The 16,305-nt window shown below is 40.6% G+C and overlaps 1 protein-coding gene across 1 annotated transcript in view; it reads right to left on the minus strand.

Annotated features, from left to right (window-relative positions):
* The window catches only part of IARS1 (isoleucyl-tRNA synthetase 1), a 79,000-nt gene that overhangs the window by 31,764 nt on the left and 30,931 nt on the right, over window positions 1-16,305 (minus strand). The window contains exons 10-19 of the mRNA XM_052645378.1: window positions 15,300-15,395; window positions 12,368-12,490; window positions 11,780-11,871; window positions 11,085-11,183; window positions 8,855-8,981; window positions 7,532-7,605; window positions 6,934-7,128; window positions 4,323-4,409; window positions 2,531-2,614; window positions 1,262-1,406 (exon numbers count right to left, since the gene is read on the minus strand). Coding sequence (XP_052501338.1) covers window positions 1,262-1,406; window positions 2,531-2,614; window positions 4,323-4,409; window positions 6,934-7,128; window positions 7,532-7,605; window positions 8,855-8,981; window positions 11,085-11,183; window positions 11,780-11,871; window positions 12,368-12,490; window positions 15,300-15,395 — 1,122 coding nt within the window. The remainder of the gene's footprint in view (window positions 1-1,261; window positions 1,407-2,530; window positions 2,615-4,322; window positions 4,410-6,933; window positions 7,129-7,531; window positions 7,606-8,854; window positions 8,982-11,084; window positions 11,184-11,779; window positions 11,872-12,367; window positions 12,491-15,299; window positions 15,396-16,305) is intronic.

Raw genomic sequence — 16,305 nt, forward strand, 5'->3', positions numbered from 1 at the left:
ACCAGGCTCCCCCGTCCCTGGGATTCTCTAGGCAAGAACACTGGAGTGGGTTGCCATTTCCTTCTCCAATGCAGGAAAGTGAAAAGTGCAAGTGAAGTCGCTCAGTTGCGTCCGACCCTTAGCGACACCATGGACTGCAGCCTACCAGGCTCCTCCGTCCATGGGGTTTTCCAGGCAAGAGTACTGGAGTGGGGTGCCATTGCCTTCTCCAAGTACAGTGTTTAGTTACCTTAAATCTGAGGAAGGATGGACAGTAAAACTGGGTAGGAATGGACAACTATCTATAAGCTGAAAATGAATACTAGGAGTTAATGTCTTTGCTTAATTTATTTTACCCAGAATGTTCTATTTACCTGCTGCTTTTTCCTTTGCAAATCCTCCTGATCCTTAAGGCCCACTTCACCTGTCCCTTCTCAACAGCATCACCATCAGGATGGCAAGGGAGCAACCACACTGACTCTTGCCCTGATTTAAGCACCCAGTGCTGTAGTCAACATCTTCCTGCCAGGCCCAGATGAGCCCCAGGGATGAGTGGTTTAATCCAGTCTGTTTTCTTGAGTTCTACACAGGCAGAGGTCTGCAAAGTAGACCCACTTCATGACTACTGGCCTGAGAGGTGGTGAGATCAAAAAGAAGAACAACACTAGGGCCTGGAAAAGACCCTGTTCTTCCTGGGAGGGGCAGGGGGGGTGGTGTTCATTAGCAGACAAGATGAACCAGAGGCAGCAAAACATACGGGGACTTCTCAGAGTATGCTTCCCAAGTCAGCAGGTAACTGCTCTGAGACACCTTGACGTATATCACAACCACTGTTTTTCATCCCAGCAACTCAATGAGAATTTTTCTTGGAGTCTCAGCCCAAATGCACTCATGAAGTGGCCTTTCTTGACCACTCATAGGCAGCAGCCTTTACGAGGCACTCACTCTGACAGTAGCTGACTCATACTTGCTCATCATGAATTTGGCTGGCTAAATGAATATTCCAATGCAACTCTTCTTAAACAGGTGAAGCATCTGTGTCTTGCAGAGGTGAGCATCTGCCCAAATGGCAAAGCTCCAGTCCTGTTCTCCTTGGCTCAGCACAGCCCCCAGACAACTACTGCACCTTCATCGATGGTCTCTCCAATGGCTCCGAGCCCCCACCCATGGGGCCTGCTCAGCTGAGTTTCTCATGGAACTCCACCTCACAACTCACCCTGACTATCTTTTGCAAACCCAGCTCAGCGGGGCAGAGCCCACTCCACAGCACTGCCACCCATACCTTCTGTAGCCTTAGGACGTTCTGGATGAAGAAGCGATAGGCATTGTACCAAGGGAGCAGAACATCCTTCAGGACATCTCGGACACCCTCTTCCTTAAAGCGAAGGTTTTCTGCTCTCACCACAGGGGAGTTAATCAGATATAATCTGGAAGGAGAAAAAATTACATGGAAATGGAATGAAGACAGTAAACCAAATATTACTGACATGTTGACAGGGTAATACCCATATCAGCACTTTTTCTGCAAAATGGGGACATTATAAATACTTTTCAAACAGTCCACTTAAAACTGACACAGTTCTCACTTTGTGTAAGAGACCTAGAAAATTCTAAAGGGGAAACCAAGAATGCCACACCAAAATATGGCACTGGACTAACCTAGAATCATGTCCTGGGCTGGTTTTGGCACAGGGTCCAGGAGGCATGGCAGCACCAAGAGGAAGTAACCAGGCCCTCCTCCCAGGACAGTATGTTCAGGCATCAGGGATTCACAAGGAATAGCCACACAAGCATTTTGCCAACATAGAGGGACCCAGAGGGCAGAGGCCAGGGACAGTGTTAAACATCCTGCAGGACAGCCTTCAACACGAAGAGTAATTAGGCCAAATTGTCACCTATGCCAAGGTTGAGTCTAACAGATAACTGGGGTTGCAGGGCACTGAATAAACTGCTCCCAGGCAACATGGGAACCGTGAATATGCTTGCCCAAAGGCCCTGGGTGTGGGTCTCTGTGTCAGTAACAGGAGGATGCAGAACAAGATCTCCGTGGTTCCTTTTAACCTGAGCACTGAAAGTTTATAACTCTGTTTCAAGCAGTATCTTTCTCTAAACAATTTTCAGTATTTTTATTTGCTCTAGCATAAATGTAGCTCATATGGCTGTCTGAGGAGTAAGTGCAAAATAGAAATAAATGATATAAGAGAATTTTAATACCAACAAGACAGGGAATCTATAGGAGTAAGGCAGAGGCACCAGCAACTAACTTGGAAGTACCTGTGCTACTCAATAAAATCTAACACAGAGTCTCATCTTCCAAAAGACCTCTAGATTTAGAAACATCTTAACAATTTAGAAAACGATCTTGGGGATTTAAAGTCAATAACATACCAATACAATTCCATGTAATAGAGATGCATTTTTCTAAAAAGAGCTAATTATAAACCAAATTAATAGAATGATTAGTATCACTGAAACCATGATTATATCACTGAATGTAAGATTTTTACATAAGAGATGACAAATACACACAAGGCAGAGCACTGGTCTATACCTGAGGGCATCAGCACCATATTTATGAATTATTGAAAGTGGATCTGGATAATTCTTTTTGCGTTTGCTCATTTTTTGACCATCACTGGAAAAATAAAAGGGAGACATCAATTAAATAAGGCAACATCACAGTTTATATACGGTTACAGATTATCTATAATTTGGAATACATAACTGCAAATGGGACACAAGCTACTATTAAGGCACAACAATAAGGTTGTTTTGTTAATATCTGTGTAAGCTTTTTTCAGACTACTGTAGTGAGTAAATGGAGAAGTTTCAGGATAAATGGCAGCAGGAAGATATAAGAGTATAACAATTCAAAAACACAGCTTTTGCATTTATGCCAGAGAAATGAAAACTTCCATTTACACAAAATCTGTGAAGAAAAGTTCAGTTTTATTCATAGTTGGCCAACACTAGAAACAACCCCAACACCTTTCAGCAGGTGAAAGATCAAACTGTGGGTCATCATTGAACACTGCTCAACAACGAGAAGGAACTATGGATACATACAACCACCTAAGGGATCTCCAGCAATTACACTGAACAAAAAAAGTCAAGCACAGAATTGGATACAAATCCATTTATGTATCATGCTTGAAATGACAAAATTACAGAGATGGGGAATAGATTAATGGTTGCCAGGTGTTGGAGATTAGGGCTGAAGCTGAACTTGGTGGCGTATGAAGGGGTAGAGAAGGTATGGTTATAAAAGGCAATAGAGACATCCTGTGATGCTGAAACACGCCCAGTATCTTGACTGTGCTGGTGGATAGAGGAACCTATACATGAAATATTGCATGCAATAGCAAATGAGTGTAACTGGGGAAATCTGATTAAGATTGGTGAACTGAATCAACAGCCTGATCTTGATGATGTGCTAATGGTTTCAAGAAACATGACCACTAGGGAAACCAGGCAAAGCACATAAGCCCTCTCTATTAATTTTAGAGACTATATATATATAAGAGACTATAGAGACAACTATAATTCAGTAAGATTTCTTTCTTTCCTTTTTTTTTTTTGAAGCAGAGACTGTAGAGCCAGACTGCGTAGGTACAGAACTAGAATTTATCACTCTGTTGCAGTGTAACCTTACTTCTTCTGCACCTCAAATGCCTCAAATGTTGAACTGGACAATTAAAAGACTCATTTCAAATGGCTCTGGGAGTAAATGAGTAAAGATGTATAAATGCTCAGAACAGGGCCTGGAACAGTGCTAAGTGTCATCCCTCACTTTGAAGAGCACATGAAGATATCTATGTATAAATAATTTATTTTCTTCTTTTTGTTTTTACTTTTAATAACTAGAGGCAACAGAAACAAAGGAAAAAACAGTTCTCTATTATAAGCCTCTAGAACTAATAGCTTCTTCATAAAAAGAGGACAACTAAAACTACATTAAAAGATCAGTTCATAGATTAAATAAGAGCTATAAGCAAAAGTACTTTATAAAATTCTAAATGACAAATGCTATTTTATCATTAGTAGTATAATGGGACACAATGTCCCCCCCTTGATCCGCCTCCATTAGGCTGAGTTCTTAATGCAGTCCTTCTCATAAGATAGAGGGATATGTAGAGATAGAATGCTACAGGTGGAGAAGGACAGAAGTTGGATGAAAACAGAAAACAGAAAGAAGTATAAAAGTAGAAGGAAGGAAAGAACAGGAACAGAACTGGTGCATTCCTAAATTCCTCTATTCACAAAGAATGGTCAGATCCAACCAGAAAATGCTCTAAGAACAGAGAGGAACTGGAACTCATCATTATACAAGGGAGTGCACCTGCCTTGCCAGGACAAGTCCATTCACTATCACATTTTTGAATGGTGGCCGTCCAAAGAGAGATGTGGCTAGCACCAGCAGGGTGTAAAACCTGGGAGGGAAAAAAAAAACATACAAAGAAACAATTCAATAAAATAAGAAATAGAATTCAAGCATAGGAAAGAAAACTGTGTTTACTTATTGGACTGAATTTCTATTTTAGGTAAGTTACATTTCTTGATAAGCACTTAAATCAATGGTTCTTAATCCTGGTGATATATCAGGATCATCTAGGGAGCAGTACAAAATTAAGGACAAGACCCACTGTAGACCAATCATATTAGAGCTTTCACTAGGAATAAGATGTACTTTATTTAAAGCAAATAAAACTCTGGAGTGAGATACTGACTCTCTGCTGGGGACAGTCCTATCACCTTTCTTGGGGAGCTAATTGGACAGCCACAAGGCAGAGGTGGGCAATACTGGGTGTTCTCTCAGGACCTCCCAGAAATGCCAGGCTGAAAATCCAGAGATGTATGTTGCCTTTAGCACAAGGTCATAGGGGACAGCCTGATGACAAAAGACGCAAAAAGCACTCTCATCCAAAAGTCAAAAGGTAGACTGTAGGAACAGAGAAAATGTTTTTATTATATCAGATATTATGCATGCCATTTATTTGCTAGTAGATGTTTCCTAAAAGATCCACATCACACCCATGTAAGCTGTCCCAGTGTCATCTAGGACTGGATTTTGCAATAGAAGAATATCACCAGACACAACTGATAAGGATGGGAGACCAGATCCCTTGAATAAATGATCAGATATCCCTTCCTCTGAGGGCAGGTCAGTAGGACCATAGTTCTTAGGAGAGGCAGAGACTATGCCTGACAGAAGAGGAAGGCAGTGTGCACATGTGGACCCATGTAACAGCTTTTAACAGTTGCCAGACCTGGAAATTCCTCAGAGAAACAACTTATTCGTCAATCATCGGGCTCTCTCTTTAAGAATAGGAGCTTGTGCTGGTAGCTGTTCCTATACAAAACTGGATTGAAAGCTAAAATACATTCCAGAACATTAAGGCTGGAATTCCAAAAGTTTGTGAAGACTTCTAGAAGTAAAGACTGAAAATGACACCAGCATTCCTCAAATACTCCTTCAGAAACATTACAAATGAACGTATAATAAGAACATGGGGCAGTCCAAAAACATTGTTTTTGTTTCTTTTTTTCTTTTTATTTTTATAGAATCTGAGCTGGCTGAAGAGCGCCAGGCTTCAGCAACAGCTCGAGAAAGGATGGAATTATCTGCTGGTCCTCACCTCCCCAGGTTAGGGTGAAGGAGAGTTCATGCCAACAGCTGTAACTCCTCTCAGCTTCCAATCAACGCCCATGGCTCAAGCAGGGAGATAAGCAGTGGGGAGGGGGAAGCTCCTGAGGCTCACACACTGCTTGCTTCTCCCTCCTCCCCTTTCCCTTTGCTCCCCAGCAGAGCACAGCTGACCTGAGCCAGCAGCTGGAGGGAGGTGGATGGGACAGAGCACCAAGAGGAAGGGGCCCTCAGCCCAAGGAGGAAGGGACCTAGTGCCCCCCAACCCTGCACCTACCCATGGGAGGAGATGATGGGATGACTGATATTACTGTTAGTGGTCACAACATTCAGTTCCCACCTGATGTCATGGGGCAAACAGGACTGGTCCAGGTTATACCGAATCACAGCCAGTTTGCAGTCTTTATATTATGGCTAAAGTCCAAAACGTGTAAGTCAAAATGATCTATGAGGTCAAATCCCAGGCTCTCCTCAGGAGACAGACTGATACCCCCAAAGAGGACAATCTTGTCACCAACAATACAGCAGGGTGGGTGGACAGTCCAGCCAGGCCTCAGTCCTCATGTCAAAGACTAGATAAATCTCACTGCTGGAATGGAATGGCTCAAAATGGTTGGCAGGACCCCCAAAGACATACATGTAAGTAACTAGCACTGTGGCCCAGTAATTCATCTTTTTCTAATTAAAAGGATGAGGGCACCACTTTCAGTAAGGCACCAGATAAAACCAGGGTCCTCCTGACCTGCCCTCAGAGGAAGGGGTATTTGTTTGGTCTTAGTTGTAGCACATGGGATCTTTGATCCTCCTTGCGGCATGTGGGTCCTTCAGTTGTGCAAGCAAACTCTTACTCCCATCATGGGCTTTGCTTTTTTTTTAGATTTTAAATCTAGATTTTTCACAGTTATGAGGTTAGCCTTAACACCTGAGTACATTTTCAACTATGCCTCAATTTTGTAGCAACCTCCCCAATATCTTGTATGTAAATGCCCACTAAATATCTGAGTAAATGATTTGCAGTAAACAAATTAAGAGGGACATATATTGTTTTGTATCACTTAAACTTCCAATATAATAAATCTCTGTATTCAAAAATGTCAAAGAAATAATTCAAACTCTAAAAGTACTGCAGTAATGTAGTGAGAGATACCTTCTCAAAAGACACTTTTATGGTATGTGATGGTAAGAAGCAGAGGGCAGGAGCAGAGCCTATCTTGTCTGACACAATCGCCTCAGCACCCAGCTGATTAAAAGTAAAATACCTGCTAAGTCAAATCAAATCAATAAATCACTTTAAAGAACAAGGAACATACCATCCTCTGGTTTGGTCAATGCCTTCAGCAATGAAGTCTGCAGGAAATGCATCCTCAAACTCCCTCTTGTTTTCAAATGGATAATGAATTTGAGCATATGGCATGCTGCCACTCTCGAACCAACAGTCAAACACTTCAGAGACACGATGCAACAATCCCTTTCCACAGCGTGAAGGAATGGTCAGATGGTCAATGCTGGTAAACAAGGGAGTAAATGAAGAAACAGCCGCTTCAATTAACTTTAAGCAAAACAGAACATACGGTTTAATTGCCAAAAGGAAACACAATGCTCTCACAGCTCTTTCACATGCATCTGCGAACAGAAATACTGGCAATTAACGCAGGCTTTCAGAAAGTGTCATCAGTGCTCATTCTGGAAGGCTATATATCAAAGTCTCCTGACATCTAACTCAAGGACAGAGGCCACCTTTCCTCAAGATGACATGAATCATCAACAGCAAAGTAATTCAGCAAACTAGTGTTTGATCTCTTCATGGAGCTCTATGACCTGCAACGGAGACCATGTCTTAACAGGCTGACCTAGCCCCATACTCTCTGAATGACAGAACTGAAGTGAATCAAACATGCAAAAACTGACCTCTCTCTGTGGAGATCTGAGATCTTTGTTCCTGATAGTTCTTCCAGTTCTGCTATTGACCCAATACATACTACCTGTCAAAGATAAAAGGCCTCAGAGTCAAAGATCACATGCAGTTAATTTACATAACATTTATTTTTAGATTTAGAAACCTTTCATCTTCACAACAGTTATCATTAATGTGGCTCCTCATGAAAGACTGTAGGAAACTGTCTGAATAGGTGAGCAGACTTCACTTATTTGCTACCTATCCCTGTATCAGAGGAATTCCCGACAGAGAGAGAATTTCACAGCCATCATCTCAACAAGTATTTCTTGAGGATTTACTATGTCCAAATCTCTGCCAAAAATAATAAGCATAAGTGAAATGCCTAGACTATTGCTCTAAGGCATCTTAGTTTATTCCTGGCACCTGAATTTGGCTTTTTAATTTGAAATCTTCTCAAGTCAAAGCTGGAACTAATTTATTGTGTATGAACTGGACCAAATAATCAGATTAAAAGATATCAGGATTATGTTCATGCAAGGAGGCTGGGAAAGGACCTGGCAGGGGCTATTCATAATGGGGAGTCATTAACCAGGAGCCAAGTTCCTGACTTACACCAGTAGGACCTGCTGTAGTTCACATCCAGAGGACATCTGCTATCTAACAAACATACACAGCCTTCTCTTTCTCTGTCCTTCCTGCTCAGTTCTGAAAAGTCCTCTGATTCAGTTATTTCACTCTTGCCTTTGAGGTCCCTATCAGAGATTTACTGAGGTCCCTGGGCTGCTGCTCCTCATTATCATTCTAATGCTCTTAGCATTCAGCACAGAAAACACATCTATATGTCTGTTATGATTTATTTCACACACACACAAACATTTGACTTTATAGATTAAAGGTCTGTAATCCTTTGGTAGTTTTTAAAGTTGTCCTTTTTATCACTGAAAGGTTGTTTCAATATGCTGCCACTTAGTACAGGGCATGGAGTCTTTTCTGTTCATCACAAACTCAGAGGAAAAAAAGAATCTAAGTAACACAAGATAAACAATGTGACAATTTCCCGGAGACAAATACAACTTGCATTCTTCACTTTTACACAAAGGGGAATTTAAAACTATATTTAATTAAAGTAAATATAACTTAAAATAAATTTAAAACATATTCTTATTTATGTCATGATTTTAGGAAGGAATAAAGAGAAAAAAAAAACCTGATGAAATAAGAAAGGAATGAAGTAATAAAGAAACCATATTCTTTTACCCCATACTGAGATACATGAACGAGGTGCTTCTGCAAAAATCAATACGACGATACACTGCCCTCCTGCCCTGCCTCACCTCCTCGAAGTCACTGCTGACCCACAGTGGGATAGGAGTGCCCCAGTATCTGTTCCTGGAAATTGCCCAGTCACGTGCATCTTTCAGCCAATTTCCAAATCGCTTTTCTCGCACAAACTCTGGGACCCTGCAATAAACAGATCAGATAATCACATCAAAACATTAGTAAGTAAACTTATAAAATTACATCTGCATAAGCCTTTGTGTAATCCTTTGTGAAACAAACACTCTGGAATCTGTGCACTCACTTCTAGGAGAATGTTTTCTACAAGGATAGTACCAAAAAACCTACAGTGGTTGTTTCTGCTGTGAATTCATCCCAGGGAAGATGCTCTGTAATATGAAACTCCACAGCACATAAGCTTCCCAGTCCTGCTCTCCAACTGCAGGAATGCTGCAATTCTTTAACTAATCACCCTGATCCTATTCAGACCTAGTCTTCTGGTCAACCACACAATAGTGCTTTTACTGAAAGTCACTAGGTAAGGGCTCTTAATCACCTATAAACAAGAGTGCGAATGAGTGGGGCTATTTGTAGTTGGCGGGTAGCTGCCTCTCTAGGCTCACCTGCAGGCCCCCTGCCACTGCACTTCAGGGTCCAGCAATAAGGCAAGTTCCTTAGAACGCGGCTGCTTACCTCACTGCCTTTGCCTGTGCCATCCCTCCACTTTGATAACCTTCAACTTGCCACCCTCCTTTCTTCGGCCACCCCGGTCCCCAAGGTTCCTGCAGCTTCTGACTGGTAAATGACTCCTTATTCTTTAAGGTTCCGCTTTGCATAAAATCTTGCCAAGCTTCCAGGCTGAGTTAGGGCACCCTTCAGCTCCAAAATACCCTGTATGCTCAGGCACTGCAATTAACATCCTAGGTCAGTTTATAGGCCTGTACCCTCTCCCCACAACTCCCAATGAGGGAGCCACACTAATTATCCATACTGAGCACTCCACTAGGAGACTAAAAGGTATAAAAATGAAAAAAACTACTTTCTCTTGAGAAATCAGGGTCAACTTACTAAGAAATATACAACTTCCTCTTAACTACCCAGAAATTCTCTCCATTCTTCCAAAGTCAAATGCACTATTTCTTATTTTCCCCAAGAACTTCTTGGGAGAAGTAAAAACTAGTGATTACCCTCAAAACTCTCTGTGAAAAAATGTTCTTCTGGAATACAAAGATTTAGACTTAGACCACCTTTGCACCTACAGTGTACCTGCTCCGTCACCCAGTCACGTCCGACTCTTTGTGGCCCCATGGACTGTAGCCTAGCAGGCTCAGTTACCAAGTCAACTGTTGACTACTTCAGTGCCTGTGTTCAGATAACCCTTATTTTTACTTAATAACGGGCCCAAAGTACAAAAGCAGTGATGGATACTCTTACTGTGCCTAATTTATAAATTAAACTTCATCACAGGTGTGTAAATATGTACAGGAAAAGCACCGTATATAAGGTATAGGGTTCAGCTGTTGTTTTGTCACTAAGTTGTGTCCAACTGATGACCTGTAGCCCACCAGGCTCCTCTGTGAATGGATTCTCTAGGCAAGAATACTGGACTGGGTTGCACTTCCTTCTCCAGGGGATCTTCCTGACCCAGGGATCAAACCTGTGTCTCTTGCACTGCAGGCAGATTCTTTACCACTGAGCTACCAGAGAAACACATTTAGGATTCAATACTATCTGTGTTTTCAGACAGCCACTGGAGGGGTCTTGGAACATACCCACTATGGCAAAGGGGAAGAACTACTGTAACACCTCTCTGCAGTTTAGATATTAGCTGAGAAGAACAAGGAGTCTATCCTTGCAGTGTTTATCTATGAAGCCAGAGTACACAAGGCATCACCATATTTTAAGAACTCAACAAGTGTCAAAAATAAAGTATTAAATGGCTGCTGTAGTACCTCCAAAGATAAATTTTTATCCTGAAAATGACTATCACATAAAGCTAGGGGACTTTGCCAGTTTTCCAAAGTCATTCAGATCAAATGAATGGCAACTTCTCATTTTCACTGGGTTAAGAAAAATATTCCCCTATATGTCTTATCATGAGAGGGATTCTACTTCTGTTATACAAAATTATTTAAATTATTTTGTGTTCCTGAATAAACAAAATAACACATAGCTATTACTATACAATTAAAGATGGCTTTTAAAATGATTATAATTTGGAGGAAGTATAAGCCAATATTAACTACTGACAAAGGACATTATGAAGACACACATTTAACTGCTCACCAGTAACACAGGTCATTGTTCCTCAGCAGCTGATCCACCATGTGCTCCACCCTAACGAACCAGCTAGGCACTGCTTTGTAAATGAGTGGAGTGTCTGACCTGGGAAAGCAAAAATGCAGAATGTGGCTGGTCAGACTGAGGTATGCAGGGACCGAGGGTAAGACCGACCTTTAGTTTCTTACTCATATCACCATCATGTATTGGGTCTTCTACTGCAAATACTAATGTCTAGTATCTCCCTCCACAAATGGTGGAAAATCAAAGTTAACAAGAGAAAAACTGTAGTTCTGCTTGTGTGACAGCTGTCTAAGAAATGATGTCAACCTCAGCAAAGAGGAAACAGGAATGAAACATGATGCCACTGAACATTCCAATTTAACCCACATCTTCAGAGTATGATGTCTTACACCACATGCTATTTCTCACTAAATTCCATTAGAAAATTGTAGAGATATATCTCGTCCTAGAGAAATGTGATCTCAACACAAAAGACACTGGTACAGATCTATTTTTCTAACATCTAAAGATAAAATAACTATATACGTGAATTCATAAAATTAGCATTAAAACAAAAATGAAGTCTCCACACACTAACTTGAAAGGATACAAATGAGATGGGAAACACGAAATGATGAAATGGGTTTACGAATCAAGTATATTCACAAATCTGAAGCTCTAGCTGTATTTCATCTCACCTCCAACAAAAAGGGTAGCTATGGGTGAAGGTGCTGGCAACAAGAAGTCGACCTTGTTCCTTTAGAGTCTTGATGATATTTTTGTCAGCATCCTATTTTTAAAAAATTAAAATCTAGCCATTAAAATATCCCACAATAATTACTAATACAATATAATTAAGTATATTACTAAAATCTGTTATTTTGTTTCCTTTACTGTGAATAAAACACATGAATAACAAAAGTATTATAAAAATACTTGGTCCATATCTCAGCTATTGTATAACATTAAGTACTTTTAAAGTATGTTCCAGATCATTTAAGAAATGAAATTTTCAATTAGCAGTGATTACACAAGATCACAAAGCTGCTTCCTGAGTCACAAACCATAGTTCATTTTTTCGGATTCCTACCCTTGAAATTACAGCATGCATCCTCTGAAGATATTAGACCTTGGAAAGCAGCTGATCTGATTTTATATGCTGAAACAAAACAAAACCAACTTCCTGGGGAAAAAAAAATCCCAGATATGAAAGCTATTTAACAAAAATGAATTAATAAAAGAAGTAGGATGAAACTGACACCTTTCTAAGTCATATAGATACAAACCTTCACATACTGTCCTGCAAAATCTGTCACTTCAGCTGTAAAACAGCCTGAGGCATCCACAGGGCAAATAGGGAGAGAGTCTTTCTGAATGATGTTGAAATCCATACAGACCCGATAATCGTCCTAGGGCAAAGGAGAAAGGAGGAAGGGAAGTACAAAATAGTTAAGTGTGGATATGGCAGGAGAAAAGCATGTCAGGCAACAGATTTACAGAATTTTTCAGTATTCTGACCTATTGCTGTAACCAACTTTTGTTACTCTCTCAACTGAAGTTAACTCAAGGATCATTCAGATAATTCAGAGCCCTACAGCAGCGTTTTAGATCTGGTAGACAGAGTGCCTGAAGAATTATGGATGGAGGTTTGTGACACTGCACAGGAGACAGGGACCAAGACCATCCCCAGGAAAAAGAAATGCAAAAAGGCAAATTGGCTGTCTGAGGAGGGCTTACAAATAGCTGAGAAAAGAAGAGAAGCAAAAAGCAAAGGAGAAAAGGAAAGATATAAGCATCTGAATGCAGATTCCAAAGAACAGCAAGGAGAGATAAGAAAGCCTTCCTCAATGATCAATGCAAAGAAATAGAGGAAAACAATAGAATTGGAAAGTCTAGAGATCGCTTCAAGAAAATTAGAGATACTAAGGGAACATATCATGCAAAGATGGGCTGAATAAAAGACAGAAATGTTATGGACCTAACAGAAGTAGAAGATATTAAGAAGAAGTGGGAAGAATACACAGAAGAACTGTACAAACAAGATCTTCATGACCCAGATAATCACGATGGTGTGATCACTCACACTTATCTAGAGCCAGACATCCTGGAATGTGAAGTCAAGTGGGCCTTAGGAACTATGAATATGAACAAAGCTAGTGGAGGTGATGGAATTCCAGATGAGCTATTTCAAATCCTAAAAGATGATGCTGTGAAAGTGCTGCACTCAATATGCCAGCAAATTTGGAAAACTCAGCAGTGGCCACAGGACTGGAAAACGTCAGTTTTCATTCCAATCCCAAAGAAAGGCAATGCCAAAGAATGCTCAAGCTACCCTACAATTGCACTCATCTTACAAGCTAGTAAAGTAATGCTCAAAATTCTCTAAGCCAGGCTTCAATAGTATGTGAACCATGAACTTCCAGATACTCAAGCTGGTTTTAAAAAAGGGAGAGGAACCAGAGATCAAATTGCCAACATCCGCTGGATCATGGAGAAAGGAAGAGAGTTCCAGAAAAACTTCTATTTCTGCTTTATTGACTATGCCAAAGCCTCTGACTGTGTGGATCACAAACTGTGGAAAATTCTGAAGGAGATGGGAATACCAGACCACCTGACCTGACTCTTGAGAAACTTGTATGCAGGTCAGGAAGCGAGAGTTAGAACTGGACATGGAACAACAGACTGGTTCCAAATAGGAAAAGGAATATGTCAAGGCTGTATATTGTCACCCTGCTTATTTAACTTATATGCAGAGTACATCCTGAGAAACGCTGGGCTGGAGGAAGCACAAGCTGGAATCAAGATTGACGGGAGAAATATCAATAATCTCAGATATGCAGATGACACCACCCTTATGACAGAAAGTGAAGAAGAACTAAAGAGCCTCTTGATGAAAGTCAAACAGGAGAGTGAAAAAGTTGGCTTAAAGCTCAACATTCAGAAAACGAAGATCATGACATCTGGTCGTCCCATCACGTCATGGCAAACAAATGGAGAAATAGTGGCTGACTTTATTTTTTTGGGCTCCAAAATCACTGCAGATGGTGACTGCAGCCATGAAATTAAAAGACGCTTACTCCTTGGAAGGAAAGCTATGACCAACCTAGACAGCATATTAAAAAGCAAAGACATTACTTTGCCGACAAGGTCCATCTAGTCAAGGCTATGGTTTTTCCAGTGGTCATGTATGGATGTGAGAGTTGGACTATAAAGAAAGCTGAGTGTAGAAGAATTGATGCTTTTGAACTGTGGTGTTGGAGAAGACTCTTGAGAGTCCCTTGGACTGCAAGGAGATCCAATAAGTCCATCCTAAAGGAGATCAGTCCTGGGTGTTCACTGGAAGGACTGATGTTGAAGCTGAAACTCCAGTATTTTGGCCACATCATGCGGAGAGCTGACTCATTTGAAAAGACCCTGATGCTGGGAAAGACTGAAGGCAGGAGAAGGGCACAACAGATGAGATGGTTGGATGGCATCACCGACACAATGGACATGGGTTTGGGTAGACTCCGGCAGTAGGTGATGGACAGGGAGGCCTGGCGTGCTGCCGTTCACGGAGTCACAAAGAATCAGACATGACTGAGTGACTGAACTGAACTGATCCTGGGAAAAATTTTAAGTTAATCACGCTGCATAGCTCTGAAGAAAGAAATCAAAGTCTCTCTTCTGACCATATAGTATTTAGTCAACAACACAGCAGAGGTGATGGAACTTTTCTTCATTTTGATGGCTGTGTTGACTGTATAACTCAATGTGCCCTTGTCGAAACTCCCAGCTGCATATCATAAGACGCAAAGGATAGTCACTCAGTGGTGTCCAACTCTTTGTGATCCCATGGACTGTATGTAGCTCACCAAGCTCCTCTGTCCATGAAATTCTCCAGGCAAGAATACTGGAGTGGATTGTCATTTCCTTTTCCACATAAAGCACAAAGTGTATAGGAAATATTTAAATAATGAATGGATGAAAACATTGCATGCCTTTTAGAAAAACAAAATGCCTAGCAACGCTCAGGATTTAGCCCACCATTTTCAGAACCAGCTCAGGATGGAAAGGAATTTCAGACGCAAGTTTTTTTCTCTTTGGGGGGATGTATCTCCACAGTCTGGACAACAGTGAGAAACATCTTTCTGTGATACACGTACACACACACACACAACTTAGTGGCCAATGACATTTACTTCTCATAAGTACACTTGCAAGATTTATACTACTCACAGCACCGAAGTAAGGAGCTTGGTGTACAATCCCAGTGCCTTCTTCCTCTTTCACATAGTTGTCAACAAGCACAGTAAAAGCACCACTCTCTTTATACTAGAAAAGAAAGGTTATCGGGCTTAAAGAATAAAATAAAACCATATCATAATATTAATTTAATAATAGTTTTTGGTAAGACCCTGAAAAAATTTTAGCACTTAATTTTTGGAAATAGAACAGACAGAATAATTCAGATTGGGAAGAAATGTGCCAATTCAAATCATTTCCATGAATAACAGTTCCCCATTTATAAATGAAATTGTTATCTAAAGACTTACATACAAAAATTTCTTCCTTAGTCACAGAACTTTTCATCAGTTCTTCCAACCTTACCCCTGCCCCAGTACGCAGTTTATCTTAAAATGTCTCAGAAGATGTGTTCCTCAACAATTCCCTTCCTGCTGTATTTCCAATCACTGAAAACACTTTGCTGCTGTTCCTTTTCCTTTCAGGTCAGCTCAGGTTTTTCAGTAATAAAAGGCAAACTTTGAAAGAATCAGAATGGGAGCCAAGTTATAAGTTCTAGATTCAGGTACTCCAAGTACTGTAACACCGAGGAGAATTGCTTTCAGTTTGATTTTTTTGGTAACAACTAAAGTCAGGTTTTTACATATAAGACTACAGACCTACTTTTTCTACCTTCGTCTCTTAGTATTTCTTTTCACATACCCTTTGTTTCAGTCAAACTGACCCTGTGCTTTCTTATCCCTCTGCCTTTGTAAAATGTACTTTCAGAAATGATTTTCACATTTAATCCTATACTACAGTGAAAAAGGCATTGGCAGTCCCATGTTTTAAAAATATTCTGGTTGTATTTCAATTTCACAGATGAACAAACTCTGGATAAAGATGGAATTGTTTGTCCAGATTATACAACTAAGTAATGTTGAAGCCAGGCCTTCAATGATGAAGGCCTTTGGGTTCCAAACACAATTTTATATTCAACCACATCACAGCTCTTTTAATT

The sequence above is a fragment of the Budorcas taxicolor genome, chromosome 8 (genome assembly GCF_023091745.1).
Source record: "Budorcas taxicolor isolate Tak-1 chromosome 8, Takin1.1, whole genome shotgun sequence".
Lineage (NCBI taxonomy): Eukaryota > Metazoa > Chordata > Mammalia > Artiodactyla > Bovidae > Budorcas > Budorcas taxicolor.